The sequence below is a fragment of the Podarcis pityusensis genome (genome assembly GCF_964106645.2).
Source record: "Podarcis pityusensis genome assembly, chromosome: 3".
NCBI classification, from domain to species: domain Eukaryota; kingdom Metazoa; phylum Chordata; class Lepidosauria; order Squamata; family Lacertidae; genus Podarcis; species Podarcis pityusensis.
In genome coordinates, this window is record NC_138026.1 from 11,962,735 (window position 1) to 11,984,455 (window position 21,721).

Consider the following 21,721-nt stretch of genomic DNA (forward strand, 5'->3'; position numbering starts at 1 on the left):
CCCTCTCCCCTTCTTGTCTCATCAGGTGCAGGAATCAGAGCTGCTGGATATCAGCCTTGTCAAAGATGCCCGATGCGGGAAACATGCCAGAGCACCTAAGGTAGGTCACATGAGGAGGCCAAAGATTCTCCACTGCCGCTTTACCAGATTGTGTTTCGGAAAAATTCCCTATGGGTCACATTTTGTTCCTAAAAGTTGTCTCTCCAACCATATATGTGTCTTTGCATAACTGCAGCATAGCCTTATTTATAATGATAGCCTCAAGGTGCTTAATTAAGGGCTCTCTGGGAGAGGCAAGCATGCAATTTGAACTTCGTCTTGTACATTGATGGAAAGTCTATTATGTGGAACTTTTTGGATGTCATTGCGGAAGTGACTGTGTTGTGAAGCAAGTACATAATTTCACTTTAGTTTTGAGTGGCTATACCCTCGACAGCTGAATCGGAACTGTAATGTTAATTATGAAGTGCTCCTTTTTTAATAAACATTTAATAGATAGCGTAAGTAACTCATCATGTTTGCAGGAGATGCCTAAATTAAGTTTTGCTATTTTCTGCGTCTGTAAATTGGATGAGAAAGCTGCATTGTTGAACCGAACGTACCTTCTAGATAATGACTGTTTTTCATTTTCAACTTTTCATTAATGATCACACAAGTATGCAATCCAAATTCAAAGCTATGCTTGGTGGCACTTGAGGATTTTTCACGCATCTCACCAGCTATGCTTTATGGAAGCAAGTTGCCATCCTTGGCATTTCTCAGTTTTGTTTTGCTTTTTAAATAGGCAGCTGCCGTGTGCAGGTAATTGTGTGCTTGGATGTATCATGTGACTATGGAATTGCTTTTCCTAAAGCATTTTAAAGTTTCTTCCTAAGGGCCTATTTCAGTGTCAGAAACTTTCCAAAAGGCTAGAATTGTAATTGAAAACCTATGGTAGCAATTCGTGACATGCACATAAATATCAAATTAGTGCTCCCTGATTATTGGCTTTATGATGAACAGCATGAGAACATTAACAATGGATAGAACATTATTTTAAAAAGCAGCTCCCTCCCCTTTCTTCTCTCTCTTTTCTCTTTCTTTTTTGAGAGAAGTGTTCCTGTATCAAAAAGTATGTTTCGCTAAGGTGCACATACAGTTATTTGCTCAGTGGGGTCTTGCTTTTGTTAAAGTGCATAAATGCTTTCCTTGCTGTTGTGCTCCACCAGTCAGTGGCAAGCAGCTTTCATTGCAAGCTGTTTGTAAAAAAGAAAAGAGACCTTTCCTTTGCCTGGGGATGACATGCCTTACCTATGTTTGTGAGCTTGCCTGTTGCTTTGAGGTGAAAGGGTACCTTAGTAATGTGATAATGTGTTGGAAAATCAGCTAAAATTTGTTTTGTGCAGAGCATGGTTAATTGTGCAGTGAACCCTCTAGTAACAACTGGAAAGATCTGTGGCTTAAATGACTCCGCCCTTTCTCTTTTGCTGTCTCTTATGCCTGGAATTCTATCTTGGAACACCTATGTGATACTACAAGTTTTTGATGAAGCCTTCAACACACTCCTTTGTCCCTGTCTTCTAATGATATTGGGCTTAGGTACCGTATTTTTCGCTCTATAGGATGCACTTTTCCCCCTCCAAAAATGAAGGGGAAATGTGTGTGCGTCCTATGGAGCGAATGCAGGCTTTCGCTGAAGCCTGGAGAGCAAGAGGGGTCGGTGTGCACCGATCCCTCTTGCTCTCCAGGCTTCAGGCAGCTATCCGCAAGCCTTCGGAGCGCGGTGCGAGTTCCCGCCGGGCTCCAAAGGCTTGCGGATAGCAGCCTGCAGCCTGAAGCCCGGGGAGCGCAACGCCAACTCGTGCTGCACTCCCCGCGCTTCAGGCAGCTATCCGCGGACATATCCGCAGAAGCTATGACTTGGCTTCTGCCAAAGCCGCGCGCAGACTCTCCCAGCTGGAGAGGTTGCGCGTGGCTAAAGAGGAAGCCAAGACAGCCAGCGAAATAACTTTTTTTCCTTATTCCCCTCTAAAAACTAGGTGCGCCCTATGGTCCGGTGCGCCCTATGGAGCAAAAAATGCAGTATATCCTTCGCTTTTCCCCTCCCTCCCTCCCTCCTGATACGCCTCCTTCCTCCAAATCCTGCAGTCAAGCTGGTACCAAATGTATTGCTCTGCTTTCCTTTGAACCACATAAGTGAGGCCAAGAGGGGCAGATTGTCATCTGGGCAGCCTGAGACCTCCATACACACTGCCCGGGTTACGCCCCAAGAAGTCACTTCAGTGCTAACACAGCAAAACAACACAGGAGGCAGCAGTTACAAGTTATTGGTCTCTGCAGCCACAGCAGGCGCTGTGATTCTCCAGTGCTTTGACTTTAGCCCTGGAGGCACACTCCATTGTCTCTCAAGACAGATGGATGCCAACAACTCCTCCCCTGCCCCCATCCACAGCAACCTCCTTTGTCAAATTTTGGATTGCAATCTTACTGAGTCAGGGACCTGTCATTATTTTTATTGTTGCTGTTTCACTTTAAAGCAGTCTTCTCGAACTGGTGTGCTCCATATATTTTTGACCACAGCTCTCATCATCCCTGGCCACATCCCTGGCTGTGCTGACTGGGACTGTGATGGAAGCTGGAGTTGAAAACTCCACCAGGATGGGGAAGGCTGCTTGCACAATGTATATTTCTTGCTGCCATACTTCACAATGCAGGGTTACTCCAATCTGAGATCTTTTACCTAAGCCTTTTCAGGGTAAAAAGGTCTCTCCCATTGGCTTCCATTGTGTATTGTGTTTATCATCACTTAAAACTCGTGGCGATGCAGGCTTTTGAAAGATAGATGACATTTAAAGCAAAAATGCAAAACAGAACTGCCTAGCCATTGGCTGTTTTTGCATCCTTTCAGAAAGTATCCCCAAGTCTCCATGAGATGTCAGCCCATGAGATGTCAGACAAGAAGCAGCAGTTGTCATTGAGCTGTGTGTGACATGGACTAGTGCAGGATTGACCCAAGACGTTTTGCTGCCTGGGGCAAAAGTTCCAGTACTCATGGTGCCCTTACTTACTAGATTGGTAGCCTCAATTTTAAAGATGCCACCCTCAATTTTAAATATGCCAGTCATGAGTGGGTTTTCGCAGCCGTGCCTCAAGAATTATTTGATGTCTACCAGTACATATTAATGATCTGCAGAGTCTCTCCTTTAGCTAAACATCCATCTCACAATCTCTGTAGAGCCACTCCCAAGCCAGTTACAATATTTCCATTGGTTCCAATTGCATTCTGAATAAATCACTTGGGGTAAATGGCCCGATGTGGGTAGAGAAATGGAATCTCTGCCAGAAGCAATAGGAGGGCAGTCAAGAATAGAAGAAACTGAAGGGTGTTTCAGAAGAGAAATTCTGCAGGAACAGAAGGAAAATCAGAAAGATGGGGCGTGAAGATCTAGTTTTTACAGGGATGGTCAACTTTCTGTACCAGTGATGCTCTTCCATGCAAAAGAGATTCTCTTCAAAATGAAAACTAGCTTGCAAGGGTGATGGAGTCTGGCATTCTTTCTCACATGCTACAATTCTTTGCGCTGGGGTGTTTACTTTATGGAAGAGAGTTCCATCATGTGAACCCTTACCTGTCCTCAGAAACAGGTTGACAGCCTCCTGTGATGAAAAAGTTGGTTTTGCTGGACAGGTTGGTTTAACAAGTGTTTCTTTTTCTTTTTTCTCCTGCCAGCAAATGGTTAAAGAACGGCAGCCTCTGATTGGCCGTGGTTCCAGGAGGGAGAGTTTAAAAGGAGAGGTTGAGGAGGTGGGGTTGGAATTGAGGTTGGAGAGGCTGGGAGATAGGTAGGGAGACAGGTTAGGAGTCAGGTTGAGGTGTAAAGAGTGAAAGGGAAAAAGAGTTGGTTCTGGAAAAGAACTTCCATTATGAGTGTATTGTGAAGGACATTGTGTGGTGTCCTGTAGGAGGAATAGACTGGAATTTTACTGGGAGGCAGAGGTTGAGCCAGGAGAAGTAGGAGCTGGAAAGGAACAGCCTATTTGGGACTCAATCTAGTCTGGAGGGGAGAGATTCTTAAGAGAAAGCAGCAGACTCCCAAACCCAGTGAAGGGAGGGAGTGTGGAGAGCGCTTGGGTCTATTTCTTAAAGTACCTCAGAAGCAGGATTGTTAAAGGGGGTGGATAACTGAAAGAAAGTATTACCTTATAAAGGGACAGACCTATAACACAAAACAACTAAGGGTGAATTAAAGTGAAATAGCATTGTATTCCTGCAGTAACCTAAGTTTTATCCACTTGTGTTATGTACTATCTTGACTTAAATAAATCCTTATCGTTTATTTAAAGAAAATCCACCTGAGACTCCAACTTACTAGTTATCCCCTCACAAAGGTCCCCCACAGGATAATCTGGGATAGTTTTATTAAAACAAAAGAAAAACCTTCAGGTAAATGGTTGTTCAATGAGGTGGGGGCAATTTATCTAAGTGAGAGCGGGCCCAACGGCGTGAGAGGAAAAAGTGTCATTGCGCCCATCACACCTCCATGAAAATTAGCCCATATGCATCTTGCTAATATTGACAATTTAGTGAAAGGATCAATTTGTAGGAGCATATTCACAATATGAAAAATTTAATCTAAAAAGCTACCCTTTGTGGTTCTGTTTCTTGTCACAGAGTGTTATACGAGGAAGGGATAATTATTTCTCCATAAAACCTTTGTCTCCATATTAATTTCAACCTCCCACCCACTCACCTCACCCCTCTGCCTGCATGTAAAATAGATGGTGGAAGTTTGTTTTTGAATTATGGATAGCTGATCTAACTGTGAACCATATTAAAAAATATTTTTCAGAGACAGTGTTGAGACAGCTCTCTTCTTAAAATGCTGTTCATGACTGCATTTTTAAAACTGTTTTTTAGTAGTCCTATAAGAATGTTAGTTGGCCAAATGTCAGGTTACTCTGAATGTCATAAGGTTTGCTTTTCTAAAAGGTTCTGCTTCTACAATTATGTGATAAGTGGAAATATTAGCTGCTTTCAAAAACAAAATTAGATTTCTGGTTCTTGGGTCTCTCAGCAGAAGCTGAGAAGGATGAGCCTATAGATTGAATCTTAGGAAATAAATAAAAATGCTGAAATGCTTTGCTTATGAGATATAATTCGGTCACTCTCCCCCAGTTCAGGGTTGACTTTAAAAAGAATGCAATCACAAAAAACTTTTGCCCTTAGAATAAAATTGCTTACTCTGAGTTGTGTTTGTGCTAAAGCAGCCTGTAAGTTTTGCTGTGACTTTTTCAGTTAGAAAATGGGTACTTGTAGATGGCTCTGGTGGGTTTGTGGAAACATAAAAGTTCCATCTCTCTGTGTTTCTGTGTACCACATTTTAAGGATATTGACAAGCTGGAATGTGTGTGGAGGAGGGCAACCAATATGATAAAGGGTCTGGAAGCCAAGCCCTATCAGGAATGGTTGAGGGAATTGGATTTGTTTATCCTGAGAGGAGATAGCGATCTTCAAATATCTAAAGGGCTGTCACATGAAGGATGGAGCAAGCTTGCTTTCTTGTGCTCTGGAGGATAGGGTTCTATTCAATGGCTTCAAGTTACAAGAAAAGAGATTCCTGTTCATCATCAGGAAGAACTTTCTGACAGTAATAGCTGGTCAACAGTGGAACAGACTGAGATGTGGTGGATTCTCCTTCTTTGGAGGTTTTTAAGCAGAGGTTGGGTGGCCACCTGTCATGTATGACCTTATTGAGATTCCTCAATTGCAGGGGTTTGAAGTACATAACTCCTGGGGTCCCTTCCAACTCTACAGTTCTGTAACACCCACCCTCTTGAACATCTTTGAAGAGAGTGATAGAAGATTATATTGTAAGGACTTGAATATCCATGTGCTAACTGTGGCAACATTGGGCTACTTTACCTTTTACCTTCCATATAAGCTACACCCCATACAGTGATGTATGGAAGTGAAAGCTGGACCATAAAGAAGGCTGATCGCCAAAGAATTGATGCTTTTGAATTATGGTGCTGGAGGAGACTCTTGAAAGTCCCACGGACTGCAAGAAGATCAAACCTATCCATTCTGAAGGAAATCAGCCCTGAGTGCTCACTGGAAGGACAGATCCTGAAGCTGAGGCTCCAATACTTTGGCCACCTCATGAGAAGAGAAGACTCCCTGGAAAAGACCCTGATGTTGGGAAAGATGGAGGGCACAAGGAGAAGGGGACGACAGAGGACGAGATGGTTGGACAGTGTTCTCGAAGCTACCAGCATGAGTTTGACCAAACTGCAGGAGGCAGTGGAAGACAGGAGTGCCTGGCGTGCTCTGGTCTATGGGGTCATGAAGAGTCGGACACGACTCAACGACTAAACAACAACAACAACAAGCTACACTCTCTCCTGCCACCAGGCCACAGGATATCCTGGGAATAAGGTGTACCTGGGGTTTATCTAGGGCTTGTTTGTTGGTGCTTGGGGGTGGGAATGGGACTCATGGGTGGTGGGGAGTGGGCACATTAGCACGGTGAAAAGCTGTAGATCATGACCTATGCTTTTATCTTGCGACACTAGAAATGATATAGCATATTAGCAGTTAGCAAATGGAAATTCAAATTAACATGGGTGCTTAACATCCCGAAGTTTCACACAACAGTTTCTATGGAAACTAGAATCTTTATATAGCTCTGAGGATTTTGCTAACAAGCTGAAGTAGTGGCATTAGTTGGGTGTAGGGCACATTCCCCATGGTGAACATTCATTTTTAAATGTGCTATGCATTTTATTATTACTGCTCAGTAGTCATACATATTTCAGCAGGAAAGGCTTTAAAAATAAAACCATGCATTGTTTTCTTGAGCCATATGCAAAGTAGAAGATATTAAAAACATTTAGTTTCTCTAAACATTCTGAAAGGATGGGGGAGAGATCATGGATGTAGCCAGGGTTAACCGCCCTCCATCAATAAATAAAAATAGCTAACTTGCTGACCAATCACATTGCAGGTAGCTCAGTTCTGCCCCCCCAAACTCCTCCCCCTCCCAACATAAATCCTGGCTATGCCCATGGGAGAGATGTTAAGCACAGGGAAAGTTTCTTTTGAATATTTTTGCTGCTGGTGGTGATGATAATTTTACTTAAAATCTGTCCTTCACCATAAGGTCCCAGCTTGGGTTATGCACATAGCAAAACAACAATTAAATAATGCAATCAAAATATCAGTATATAGTGGTGGTGGGGGTAAGCCTGGTAAGCAATGTGGAGAGTTTTAAAACTCTTTTTCCACTGAGTCTCTGCACAAAAAGGGCTTTAAAACCCTCTGCCTTGCTTACAGGGCTCTGGGATGGTCATGGAAGTGATCATGGGATCTCAAGGGGCCATCTTGAGAGCTCAGGCGGTGGGGGCGGTTCTGTGTGTTCTTCTGACCTTGCACAATTTTGTCTTTACACACAGCCCCCAGGAACACAATCCTCGTGCAAGCAGCGCTTGCACTGTAAGTGTACTTGCTAACAGGCCATTTTGGACCTGTGCCTCCATACACTGTTTGGGGACATGGTTGAAAGAGCTTCTCCCGTCAGAGATCCTTGGCTTTCATCCATCGCTTCCTTTGCTACAGCATGTGGAGCATCTGCATGTTGGACAGAGGAAATAGGTACACAGTTGCTTACTGAAGCTTTGTAGGCGGCCCCCAAGTCCTCTCTTTTAAGGCAGGGGAACAGACATGCACTGTCTTAGTCACTAAGTGGCTGGCTTTTCCCTTTGTGGTCGATGGCCTCATGGTCAGGCTTTAGTTGGATGGAGAAAGCTATCAGTCTGGGCACCCAAGTTCCTACTGCACTACAAGGCAGGAAATGTATTGCCTGCCTTGCAAGGTGCCACTGATGAGGCGTTCTCTACTTCCCTTGTAGCTATAATAGAAGGGGCATCTATCTCATGCTGTCTCATCTCTCCCTCTTGTTTAAAGGATAAAAAGGTAAAGGGTAAAGGGACCCCTGACCATTAGGTCCAGTTGTGACCAACTCTGGGGTTGCGGCGCTCATCTCGCTTTATTGGCCGAGGGAGCCGGCGTACAGCTTCCGGGTCAAGTGGCCAGCATGACTAAGCCGCTTCTGGCGAACCAGAGCAGCACACGGAAACGCCATTTACCTTCCCGCTGGAGCGGTACCTATTTATCTACTTGCACTTTGACATGCTTTCGAACTGCTAGGTTGGCAGGAGCAGTGACCAAGCAACGGGAGCTCACCCCGTTGCGGGGATTCAAACCACTGACCTTCTGATCGGCAAGTCCTAGGCTCTGTGGTTTAGACCACAGCGCCACCCGCGTCCCTTTGTTTAAAGGATAGGGCAAGAAGCTTCTGGGCAGTCTCAACTAAGCAATGTAATGGAGAATCTTGCAGTGCCTGCTTCTTCCTGTATTTTTTAAAAATATTATTGCTTTCTAAGCCCTTTGAGTCCCCCCCTCCAGATTTCTTTTTTTTTTCTTTCATTTTTCTGACTAGAAACAAGCAGACACCTATTTCATACCCTCCAATACTCCCCACTAACTGACCCACCTTGACCCCCCCCAATTTTTGTCTCCGACCCCTGGAACATTCCCTATCAACAGGACACAGCACACAACTTTTAACTGATTAATTAATTTATCTCATAAAAATTATTCACCGCTTGATTGCAAAAAACCTCAAATACAAAATGGTAAAATCAATAAAAAAATTACAACCCTACTTTAAAACATAGAACAGTTAGATTCCTAAAACAGATTAAGATTACCTCAACTTTCTAAGCATTTAGGTGGGCTTGTCTGAACAGGTATATTTTTAGCAGGTGCTGAAAAGAGAATAGTGAAGGGGCTTGCTTGATCTCAGAAGGCTCAAATGTTCTTGCTTATTGTTTGTGCTGTTTATTTTTATTTCTTGTCCTTCTTAAATGTGATTTAGAAAATCTCAGTGAAAGTATTTTGAAGATGGGAACACACACCCATCTTATAAAACTAGCAGATCTTTCACAGGCCCTAACAAGGTGGTCTTTATATCAGCTTTGCTAATTAGGGGAGCAAATTTTAATCAGCAAGTGAAACACTTACTGTAGTTGTTTTATTTTCCTTATTTATGGAAATAAGCAAGTCTGCAGTGTAAACATGTCATATGAGAACAGAAATTTAGCAATGAGGGAATTGTGGTTTTCTCATTTTTGAACTTAGTGAACATGCATGATGGTATGTCTTTAACTTTTAATTAGAAAGGATTGCATACAATCACGATAACCTTCTAAAAATATCAGCATTTAAAAGAACAGCCCTCTGGCATGTCAGTGAAGAATAGCCAGCTTTGCATTTCAGTGAGATTAGGCTTGACTGGTTTCTTTCATTTGCCACTATTTCTGTTTTTATCTTCAGATAAATATATGGGATTTTTTTTTTTTTTGTTTAGTTGCAAAGCGAGCTAAATTAGAAATTCTTTTAATTGACCTGTACCAAAGTTATCTATTACAGCCAACAGTACATAAAGTATAGATTATATTCAAAGCATGGGGAACATGGGATCTGATTTTGCTTCTTGAATAATGGCACATCTTCAGAGGAGTTTTTCTTTCAGGAGCATTTTGTATTGGCGGGGGGAGACAGAACATTCTCCTTGTGTAGAACATAAAATGACACCCACCCACCCAATTTCGCAGAGGTTTCTCTTGTGTACAAATGATTTATGTCCCGCAACATCTTCGCCAAGTGTGTGTCAGGGGTTGTATCTAATTAAGTTCTACTCAGAGCAGACACTTTGTAATTAATGGACCCAAATTAGTCATGTCAATCAGTTTCAGTGGGTCTACTCTGAGTGGGTGTAGCACTGAAAACAATCCCAGGATGCTACAATTACTCTTCTCTGCTGGATGTAATGATGAGCAATTCTGGAAAAAGTAGAAGCTGTGTCTTGGTGGAGCCTTGTCCTGGCTCCCAGTTGTTTGAAGAACAAAAATTTGAATGATTCTTTGCAAGCGTGCTAATGCTTAGATTGGTGCCCTACATTTGCAAATCACTCATCTAAGGCACAGCAGGCAGTACATCTGATACTGACACAACCCTTGCCATCCTATATGGGGAAGGCTCAACTTAATTCATCAAACAGTTCTGTTCCTTAGCAAGCAATCTTGCACTCTGTCTCGGAGGTGGGATTTGCTCCAACCGTTTGTGCCTCCTTCCCTGAGTGCCTCTGGGACATAGGTGATGGAGGGAATGTCTCTACCCCCTCTGGAGAAAGAGAGCTAGACTCAGCATCTGGCATGAGAGACACTGTTGAGGTGTCAGAGAATAGGCTTCAACAGTTGTGGTTAGGAAAGCAAAGCTGAAGAGTTCTTGCTGTGGGGATTGATGAGGTGAGAGAACAGTCTGAGGGACACACACATCTGGTCACACCTCCAGGGTCTTCACTATTAGGCTCCCCCAGGTCTGGCAGAGACCTCCCCACCACACTGGAGCCAACCATCAATCTACATCATCCTGACTTGGCCACCCCATGACAAGCATGTGATTTTAATGGAAAATATAGTCTCCAAGACCTCCATAGTTCATTCTGTGTATTCCTGGCGGCTATTAACAATAACCATTTGGTACTACAGAGAGAGGGAAGGAGGGCAGGAGAAAGTGAGAAAGACCAAATACTAATAAAAGGTAAAATAGCTGACTAGTTTACCGTAATTTTTTTCTTTGGTTGTCTAAGTAATTCTTATTGGTAAATCAGTTGCCTTCCCGATATGTCTATCCCTTTAAAAGGCTCATTTGTAACTGGTTGCAAAAACAACGAGGAAATGTTCAGGAAAATGCAAGCTAATGACCCATCCTTTACTGAATGACCTGAAAAGATCAGCTTGTTCTGAACTACATGCATTCATGCCCAGGAACGTAAATAAAAACATTCTTAAATTCATCCTCGAAGCCAACACAGGACTTTGTGAATAGAAGCCAAGTGAGGTTGTGCATCTTAATGTGGGTTTCTCAACAGAATGAAGGAAGTTTGCCCTTGGAAGAAACAAGGACAGCCAAGTAACATAGGTTTGCAGCCCCTTTTTGGTGAACAGTGAACCAAACGTCGTGAAGTACTGGCAGGTGTTAACTAAACACTTGAATGCCATTAGACCTGCTGCTCAACTGCACTGCTAATTGCTTAAGTTCCACAATGTACACAATACCACAAACCTTAAGTGTGGCAATAGAGTGGGATTCTCTGGGGCAAGCTGATCAAACAAGGAAGCAGAGCGAAGTAGTTTACTGGACACACATTTATGACCTGAATGTTAACAAAACAGAGAACATCTCTTCAAACTAGGACTGTATAGGTCCCTAGATTGGGGGCAGGGGTGGATTGTCATCAGCATGCCATGTTTGAAACACTTGGCATTCATTTTCAAGAGACCTCAGACATTGAAAATCCATAGTGTCCCTGCCTTTGTGGTCTTCCTCTTATTCTGTGAGTTTTCTGTGGGAAAGAAAACTTGCACTGAAAGTGAGCTATGAAGTAAACATCACATGTAGTTAGCAATGTTAGCTTCCATCTGATGGCCTATCGATGTCCAGAATTCCTGCAACATTTGTTTTTCGGCTACTGACATCAATTAGGTAAACTCGTTTTGACAGATTGGACAGATCTTATTGAACTCTGATGCTGCCTTGGTTGCTTTTTTTTTTTTTAATGCCTATAATCCCTTTTTGGATTTGAAGATGTGTGCTTACTATGAGAAGCATCCTAATAGCACTAACAAGGGGAAAGCGTCCCAGCTCCCAAGTCTCAATTTGATTATCATGCAAGGCGCAACTTGAAATGTACATTACATTCATGAATACTGAAAGACTTCTCTTGGGGAGAGATTTCATTCAGGAGCAAACTGATCAAAACTCGAGGGTAGAAGCAGGCATAATTTATTTTGCAGTCTGAATTTTCTGATGAAAACGAGAACTTTGGTGGAGTTCCTTAGATGATGTACACCCTGAAGTAAAAAAATAAAATAAAAATGAAATTGATCCTTTAAAGTTTTTTTAAGTTTGCTAATGACTTGAAAGTTTGATGTTCAGCTGCTGTAAGTTTGAGGACAGCCACTTCACGCTTTGATTGCAGCTTGAAAACTGAAAGGAGAAAGCTTCCTATATTTTCTGAATCGGCTGTTATCAAACAACAAGGCAATATCAGAACTGAGCTGCTGGTTTCAGACTTGTTGATATGAATGTATAAGCTAGCCCATGTTTCGAAAAACGAAAATCTAATTTGAGATTATAGGCATCAATGCTTGTACATTCCTACATTCAGTCTACCCCACCAAGTTAGCTCCAAATTGAGAAGCACACCAGTGGGTTTGAGTAGGATGCTTCCCCCTGCTGAATATTGACTCGGGACTCTGGTAGGTGGAGTAAGACCATGCATTTCCTCCTCCTCTCTCAAAGACAAAGCTCAGTTGCCTGAAGAGACTGACTCAGTGTCCTACTCATTGCTTGACTCTGAGGTCATTGCAGTAGAAAATGATGGAGGGGGTTGGGTAATGGAAAGGGTCAGGATTGCATAGCCTTGTCAGCCATGTTGCAGACCATCCATCCACACCAATGTGACTATAGCACTACGTTATTGTAGACCTCAAATGACTGTGCTACACTTGCTCTGAACCCCTAGCACCCCATCAAACTATTGGAGAATTTCTGCACCCCTCTGTGACGTTAACATATATGAGAGAGTGCTGGAGGGGAAATAGTTAAATAGGTTGCACAGACAGGACCCGGGGGGTGGAGTCCTTGGGACTACAAAACCAGTTCTGGGAGGAGTTCCGGGAGGAGTTTGTTGGGGGTTGCTGGTGGGTTTTAGTGGGTTGGCTGATTGGGAAAGGCAGTTGGTAATGGAGAGACAGTTAGGGCAGTGGGTTCTTGAGTGTAGGGAGGTAGAAGAGATAGAGAGAGGAAAATAAGACTAAGAAAGTAAAGACAACAAGGTTTGGAATGCCGTAAAAGTTTTGTTCGTGTCTGAAATAAAATATACTCTTCTTTATTAATTGAGAAGCTGACTGAGACTGAAGTGATTTTACCAGGTGGAACCTGGTTGGTGGCAGCGGTTTAGTGGTGTACGGGTCAATAGTCCGTGAGACGACCGGGGGCTCTGTACAAACGCCACACCCTCCACAACAGTTTTTGGTGAAATCCCTCTCCTCCAACAAACTTCTCTGCCCCCTAATAAAGTGGAGGATGTCTGGGACAGATGTGAATCCAATTTATGAAATTCATTTTCTGAGAATTTTCTTTTTCTGTCATCCCGGAACTGTAGGCAGATGACGTTTTAGCTGGTTTGGCAGAGGTCTTGACAAACATGGCCCACTCCCAGTTCCCACCGACCAATTGTACTTTGAGAAATTTTGGGGCCCATCCAAGTTATTTCCCCTCTCGCTCCACAAACCATCGTATTACATTCTTGAATGTAAATGAAATGATTCCTTGAAATTGCACTGTTAAGCTTGTATGGTACAATAGAAGACAAGATGATTACTGCTGCCCAAGCTACCAGTTCTGGCCTTACTTAAAGGATTAAAATAGTGAGGCAGCTAGAGACGCAGTGTGTTTCATGCCTGGGCAACAAAATATTAAGAAGTTTTCATATTAAAATGAAGGTGATGTGAGATAAATCACAGAGGCTTCCTAACTGGGAGAAGGGGAAAGTGTTTGTCTTACTGCAGAAACAAATATTATGTATTTGTCAAGGCACAGGCTCAGAGGTTGATATCTTTTGAGAACATAGAGAAGGAACAAATAAGTCAAAGGACAGCAAGGTTGCATTCAGAGAAATAACCTAATCAAGCTTGGAGCAAGCTTGTTTTATCCTGCTCTGGAGGTTAGGACATGAACCAATGGCTTCAAGCTGGAAGAAAGAAGAGTCTGATTAATCATACGGAAAATCTTTCTGGCCATAAGAGCTGTTTGACAGGGGAATAGAGTTCCTTGGGAGGCTGTGGTTTTTAAGCAGAGGTTGGATGGCCACCTGTCATGGATGATCTAGTTGAGATTCATACATTTGCAGGGGGTTGGATTAGATGACCCTTGGGGATCCCTTCCAACTCTGGTTCTGTGAAGGTAAAGCCAAGTTACTTTTGTTAGGCGTGTGGCTGAATCAGAGGTAGCTCGGTGGTAAAGCACATGCTTAGCATGCAGAAGGATTCAAGATCAATTCCTGGCACCTCCAGATAGCAGAGATATTGGAGAGGGCTGGAAAAGGTCTCCGGCTAAGAGTTCAGATAGTCATTGCTTAGTCAGAGCAGGCAGTGCTGGGCAAGATGAAAAAAATGGCTTTGTCTCAGTAAAAGGCAGACTGATAAGTTCATATGTTCCCCTGGGACCGCTTTGAATAAAGCACTGAGCTCATTTCACGAAGGCAGGACAGCACGGTACAAACTCCAGCACCACCGTCTGGGGAGTGATTTAGAGAAGGTGGGAATACATGTTAAGCTATTCAAAAAGGATTCTTAAAAAATAAAGGAATGTTGCTGCAGCATGGCATAGATGCTGTTCTTTTGGATTGCGCATTTAACACCCCATGGATTACACATGTATGGTAAGGTAAGTATTGCAATCAGACTTGGACTTTCTGCTGCTATAAGAATGGATTTCGAGAAGTTTCAGGGGAGTTAAACGGGCATCCAGCGATGTGTTACATTTTAGCGCACAGCAGTTAGGGAAAGGAACCTGCCAGCTTGTTTGAACTATAGTCTTTCTGTTCCGTCAAGCCACGGACGCCCAAATTGGGAGAGGATAAAAGTCTCAGTGGCATATTTTCTCCTAGTGACTGAAAAGCTACAAGGAGTTATTTCTCTGACAGGAGAAAAAAGCTGGTGAGGGAACAGCAGCAGTGATCGACACGGTAATAGTAGCAGAAGTGATTTGTTTAATCCTATGGAGAGCAGAAATAACTTTGTATGGCATAAGGCCCTGAAATTGCGAATGCAACGGGGGGGGGGGATGTTTTGGGGTCTTCAGCCTTTCTCTGTTGTTACCATGTGTTCTAGTGGACCTGTGTACACACATACCTGCCCCATAAATTTTTTAACCCATAGCCATGGTGTGCCGTAGCAATTCTAAGGGGAATTAGCAATGAGAATATAAGCCAACATTTAAAGTAACCAAATGGGTGGTGTATTACAAAGATAGACAGTCCTTAGACAGCATTCAGACCGGACTGGGAATTAGTGGGTTCAATCTAAAGAAAGCAGGAGAGGACTGGGTAAGAAGGAACTATTTGCGATACTGGAAGGCTACAGAGGATTGAGATGAGACGAAATAAGGAAATGGGAGGACGATGGATGCCAGATAAACTTGCAGAAGGGCAAATGGGGTTAGAGAAGTGTTAAGTTGTGGGTGAACATATCAGACGACACAGCGATTCTTCAAACAGCTCTTGTTTATTCAGAGGCCAGAACAGAACTGAGCTGAAGGGCTCAGTCAGCCTGCTTACATAGAGCTCCAGTACAACTTAACTGTAACAATTTTCTAAAACTATCCAATCACTGAACGTCACTTTTGATCCCTTATTTGCATAACTATCTACAGTATCCCCCTGCTGGCCCAGGGTGAGAACTTCAGTACATAACAAGAAGAGAGTCCAAACATAACTAACACTTCATCTGAAGCAGGGTGGGCAATTTGCTTGGAGAGTTGGTGAGAAAGAAAAGGAAACACAAAGGAAAGAGAGATGGAAAAGAAACCAGAGCGCAAGCATTATCTATTCCAAGGCATGGGGCGGGGTGGAAAGAGGTTAAGCATACTTTGCATCTTTGAGGTTTCAAACCAGAGGGTAAACTGAGGAACTGCTTTGCTGCAGTAAGTGTGCAAGGAAAATCCTGGGGGCATCCATCATTCTCTCTTTCTTTCTCTCTCTCTCTTAAAAAAACTAGCTAAAGGGTTGAAAGTAAAACAAGCACTGAAGAAGATAATTGGTGCAGATTCAGATGCTTCAACAAGATGGTGCTTTGAGCAATAGGATAGTAGGAGCAGTCACTGATGCGTGCAGATGTATGGCTCCTTCTTCTGCATCAAAAATGGCTGGAGATGCATTTTTCTGTAAGGACAGTTTGTGCTTGATCTGTTGCTAAATACCTATGCTGAGGTTTGCCATACCAAGAGAACAGGGCCCTTGGAGAGCGCTCAGAGGCAGTAAGAGATTTCACATGTGCTGTGCATGAGAAGCTGCATCAGATAAACCTCTGCTTTTCTTAGTTTTCAACAGCAGCCCTGTCCTGGACGCAATACAAGAACCCCATTTCACAGGCAAAAGCTTGCCTTCCTAATGGAAACTGCTTAATAAGGTTTTTGTTTTGGGTGAGGAGGAAAAATGGAAGCCTTCAGCCAAGGAAATTACCTTCCAAATGTCTTGTTTGTGTAACTTAAGAACCAATTGTAAAATCCTTATGGCGCTCCAGTTTTCTTTCCTGTTCTAACAGCTGAGGAAAGGATGTGGTATCTCTCCCCCCCCTCCCCATTTCCGTACAGTGACAGCTTCTGGGCACTAGACTTGCATGCTCAATAGTCCTTCTGTGACGCTTGATGTCCCGAAGCCAAAAATACTACCTGTGCTATCAAGACTGTCTTGCTGTGTTAATATCAGGATGATGTATAATATATATATTTTGAAACTAACTCTCTACTTTTCATGGAGAAAAGTGCCGAGTACAATGACACCATCGTTGCTCAGCAGTGCCTAGGCTGATCCGTATAAATAGCACCTGTTTTACTCAAGCCTAAAATGTGGCCTCTTACACAGTCTGTCTGGGAGCAGTCAGATCTTGTCGGGTTCATTGCCAGGCTGTGTTTGTAGGCAACTGCCATGGGGTCTGAGTGATGAGAGGGGTGAACTTTGGTGGCAGGAGGTGAATGAACTAAGTTGTGGGAAGGGGAAGCCAGTGAAGAAAAGGCTGTAGTCTTCAAGTGAGGTGGTAATCAGAGCATGGAAAGACTGCTTAGTAAGGGAACAGGGAAGAAGGGCTGCCTTTTTGCAGTGTTGTGAATAGCAAGGGAACATGATGTTACAGTGGTCTGGATGTGAGGTGCAAAGGAGATGTAGGCGTCCTAAAGCCAAGGCTTGAGGCCTGGTCAACAGAGTCGATGGTGTTGTCCGTGGATACTGAAACTGAGGAGAGATGTGTTTATGAGGAAAAATGGGGAACAATGAAACATGCAAATGGAAATATCAGACAAACAGTTACAAGACTGGATGGAAGGGAAAGGTCTAAGACCCAAAGATAGTGCTGGGTGCATTTGGTGAAAATTTTCAACAACATGTTTGTATTTCTGTCTTACTCTTCCATTTAAACTACCAAAGGAAACCAAACAAGTGTGCAGAAGCTAAACACAGAACCCTGAAATGCACTCAATATAAACAGCATAGACTAACAAATAAACTTCTGAAGCCAGAAATAATAAAGCCAAAGTTATATGAATCTAGTGAGGGAAAGAGTTCAAAGTTCTTGCTTTCTTGGCGTAGCCTCCACGTATGAAGAGGAAGATTTGTTGCTCACATATCATGAGCAAGATTTGAGGAAGTCACTCAGGGATGACATGTGGAAAGTGAACAGCAAAGGGCAACGTTAGGTTTTGAAGGAATCTTGGGGAAGTGTAAGGTTAAATGGGGTTTATAAAACATGGGTATGCAAGTGAAAGAATGAATATATTGGGTCAGTCAATTTGTGTTATGTGTCAGCTGTGGACTTTGCCATACTTATGATGAACTAGATAGATTGGCTGTACCTGGAATGATAGTCAAAGAGCTTAAAATATAGAAGGGGTGGGAGAAAACTGAAGGAAGACTTTATAGGATATAATTAAACTTTACTAGTAACTCTAGTAAAGGGAATTTAAGGGAAGGTGAAAAAGAGCTGTACAAAAAAGATATGGAGGTGCCATAGCTAAGTGATTAAGCACCTGCTTTGCATGCAGATGAACCAAGTTTTGTCTCCAGCTTCTGAAACTGAAGTCATTTCTGCTAGGTGGGCATAGAAAGGTTTCTGTCTGAGACCTTGGAGAGTGCATGCCAGTGAGAGTAATAGACAGTGCTTGAACTACAGGATCTGCCTCAGCATAAACTAGTTTTATATGTTTTCAAATGGACAGTATAACGTTCCAGTGTTTACTTTCTTAATGGCTTCTCACTTGTGGTGGTAAACACTGAAATCCATGTTCCAGAAATGTTTTGCTTTTCTTATAAACTCAATAAAAGCAGAGATGCTCCCAGTGTTCAAAGTGAGGCGGTTTCCAAGGACTCGTTGCTGCTCTACAAAGTTGGTGTCTGATCTTATTCATATGCTTAACTTTCCTAAAAGAAATATTGGGTCTTGAGCATGCTGAACTTAGGCTGGATTGGGCTATTTAAGAATATTCAGTGAAGCAAATAAAACAATGTGAATATGCCCCCCCCCCCGCCCCTGCCTCCAGCCGGAACTCATCTTTCATTGTCAGTATATTTGCCATTTGATATTCACATTTAAAGAAGCGAGATTCAGAGTTCTCATTTGTCTTTTTAATAACGTAATGATCTTCACTTAATACAAAAAGCCCACATAGACAATAACTTACAAAAATGAGTAGTGTGCATTTTGTGCTTAAAATAACCTCACCTTCATTTCTTTCCTTTATGCTGAGCAATGGACTTCTGCGTTCCTTACTTTGAGTAAATTCTGAAAAGCAAAGAAGGTTATTGAGGTTGTTGAGTATACTGTATTAAAATGTATTGTTGTCAGAGGTGGGGAACACATCACTATGATAATGGAGAGAAAGCTGTTACAATGACTGAAAGTTTTGAAAGTTTCAGTAATGGAGAAGAATGGAAGAAATTTAAGGAATATTTAGTAAAATATAATAAGTGGAAATACTTGCAAGTACTAAATTTGGTTTAGGATAAAATTATGTTGAATTGTATAAAATGATGGATTGAGAATATTATGAAAAGAAAGGAAGTTAGTAATCTGAACAAGTTAATTTTACCAGAAAGTGGATATTGGAAAATTGCTAAAATGAGATTTAATGAAAATCAGTTAGGAAGGATTTGAAGAAGTCACCCAATAATGGAATGCAATTTGGATTATTAACTGTAAGAAGTTTTGAATGTATGTTTGTTTTTCTTTTTTATATGTTTGTTTGTTATTTTGTGTTGTGTTAAATTTGGAAAATTAATTTTATTTTTAAAATTTTTTTAAAAAGAAAGTTTCAGTAATGAAGTTAGTGCAGTGTGGGCTACAGGTTACAAGCAGGTAAAGCATGGAAGAGGAGTATTATGCATGGCTAGGCTTAGCTAAGATGTTGATCTAGCAATTGGCACACATGATTTTCTCACACCAGTGCTTTCACCTCTGGTCCATTGGAGATAGAGGCAGAGCTGGCATAACTGGCTCACCATTGGACTTGTCCCCAGATCCCTCTCCTGAAGGGGAAAGCTCTTCACTGACAGATGATGACACCTCCACAGATGATGATGTATCACTTGGGGGGCCAAATATCACAGAGGGGAATCTAGGGAGAGGGATTGATTGTTCAACCACTCTGGGAGTTGTAGCTCTGTGAGGGGAATGGGGATCTCTGAAAAACTCTCAACACCCTTAACAAACTATAGTTCCCAAGATACCTTGCTGGCTGTTTAAAGTGGTATGATGTTTCTTCAAATGTGTAATGCAGATGGGAGCTTACAGAGCCAGTTTAGAGTGGTATGACAGGCGGGAAGGCGGGGGGGGGGATGATAATCAGTGTGTGTCTTTTGAAGGAGTGGCTGACAATCTTTCATTTGAGCTCTTTTGCGACTGCTGTTCAGCAGCTGAGAAACCAAGTGAGCAGAGTCTTACTGAAAGAGAAAAGTGCAGTGCAGTGTAGTCAAAGGAAAACATGAGCCCATTACCTCTCAAATGACATATGGTGCTTTTGCTTGATCCGTTCAAGCAGAAGGTAAGTTTCCTCAGGAAGCAAATAAACAAGGAAATAGACTGTGTTCACACAAATTGCTACTGCTCTGTAATCCAATTTTCAGCCTGTGCTCATGAAGCGGATCATTAGGCCACTAATGCTGAGGAAATGATTGACAGTTGTTCATTGTAGGGTTCCCAGCTGATTGAGAACAAGTCATAGCAGATACCCTCAAAGAAGAGGTATTACACCCTGTGTTTGTGGGAGAAAAGCATGAATGCCTCTTCTAAGACGGTGCCTGCCACTTGTGATTTTTGTAAGTTACGTGCATTTAAAAACTACAGGTTTTTTTGAATGTGCAGTTTGATTAACTGGAGGCACTTTTTAACCAGTTAAAAGGTTTTAAATCAGTTAATCTAACAATAGTCATCTAAAAATCACAGCCTGAGTTATAGTAGGCTTCTCAGTTTGTCCTTTGTGCTAGTAGTGCTTCACTGTTTGCAATGGCTCTTCTGTGATGCAAACATTCAACTTGCTTAATATTTTAATGCTTTGCTTAGAAACAAGAGAATGCTTAACTTGATTATTCCTCATGGCTCCTGGCCCGATCTACCATTAAAGCTGTACTTACAGCACGGGGGAAAGGTAATTTCCGGTAAATGCTTGGGCCTAATTCCGTTGTAATTGTGGTCTGAAGATCTTGTCTTAGCCTGTGAAAGATTGGGATCTCGTTTGCAGTTCAGCTGCTGCAGGATGAAATAACCATGGAAAGGGCCAGCACAGATGTAAATATTTGCTGAACTGTGGACACGGCTGAGTGCCAAAGACCCTCTGCTTGATACTGGATGAATGTTCTTCCCTGCACCTGAGAATCTGTCTTGTCTGGGATAGATCATTTTGGCCTGCAGATAAGTGGGAATATGATTGTCATGAATTAATCTGATGTCAAGCTGCCCTATATTTAGTTTTAAAGAGGTTTTCAGGTGACACTTCTGCTTCTAAGTTAAAACAAATGTTGGGAGATGAACACTGCAATGCTTTGCTCGGCTATAATTGGATGTGCTCTTCCTGAAGTTGGAGGTTTAAAGACACTGGCAGCAGTTGAAGGGAAGTTATCAACACGAGTCCTTTTTCCCCCTTTGGCATGGCAATGTTTACAGTGTCTTATTTCCAGTTAAGGGTTTGTTGAAAGCTGCTGTTTCACAACAACACACAAATGCGGTAAATGCTGGAGACACACACTACTTTGAACAATTACCTATTGTAGTCAAATTTCCTGTTTGTAGTGAGAATTGGAGATGTTGGCTGATGGTTCCATTCTGCTAACTGGCCTCAGGCACATCAGAGTGGCTGGTTGTTAAGATTGCCATTCCAGGGCCAAGGGTTATGTTACAGTAATCATGAAAGTGCCTTTTAAATGCTTCTTGGGAGTCTGTGAAGGAGCCAGGGTTTGAGCTAGATGTAGTGGCTCAAATAATATCATTTCCTGCATCAATTGACTGAGTCTGAGCAGGAAAAGAGGAGTTAAGTTAAATTTTATGGAGAATTGTTTTTAAATTGTTTCCCCCCCTTCTTTTCTGGTTTTCTGGTTGTTAACTGTTTTGTTTTATAATTGTCTGTTTTATTGCTGTAAGATAAATAAATTCATAGAATGGTAGTGCATATGATAAGACTTGGCCAGTTGCAGTACGGAAACCATAACTCCTAGGAGCAGTCCAAGTGGTCTACATCTGGAATGACCTTTGAGATCAAAAACCATTAAAGTTTGTGTTTCTTTACTGTGAAAATTGCTAATGTAAATGATTGAAGCAGAAGCCCTGTTTGGTAAGGTAAAGGTAAAGGACC

At 42.3% G+C, this 21,721-nt stretch overlaps 1 protein-coding gene and 1 long non-coding RNA gene across 8 annotated transcripts in view; one reads left to right on the forward strand and one right to left on the reverse strand.

Moving 5' to 3' along the window:
• The window catches only part of PLCB1 (phospholipase C beta 1), a 481,134-nt gene that overhangs the window by 127,591 nt on the left and 331,822 nt on the right, over positions 1–21,721 (forward strand). For all 3 annotated transcript variants that reach the window (XM_080998939.1, XM_080998940.1, XM_080998941.1), the window contains one exon: positions 26–100. In XM_080998939.1, coding sequence (XP_080855065.1) covers positions 26–100 — 75 coding nt within the window. The remainder of the gene's footprint in view (positions 1–25; positions 101–21,721) is intronic.
• Positions 11,872–21,721, reverse strand: part of LOC308473648 — a 30,796-nt gene continuing 20,946 nt past the window's right edge. For all 5 annotated transcript variants that reach the window (XR_013984135.1, XR_013984136.1, XR_013984137.1 and 2 more), the window contains 2 exons: positions 18,601–18,660; positions 11,872–11,955 (listed from right to left, as the gene is read on the reverse strand). This is a non-coding gene — a long non-coding RNA (uncharacterized lncRNA). The remainder of the gene's footprint in view (positions 11,956–18,600; positions 18,661–21,721) is intronic.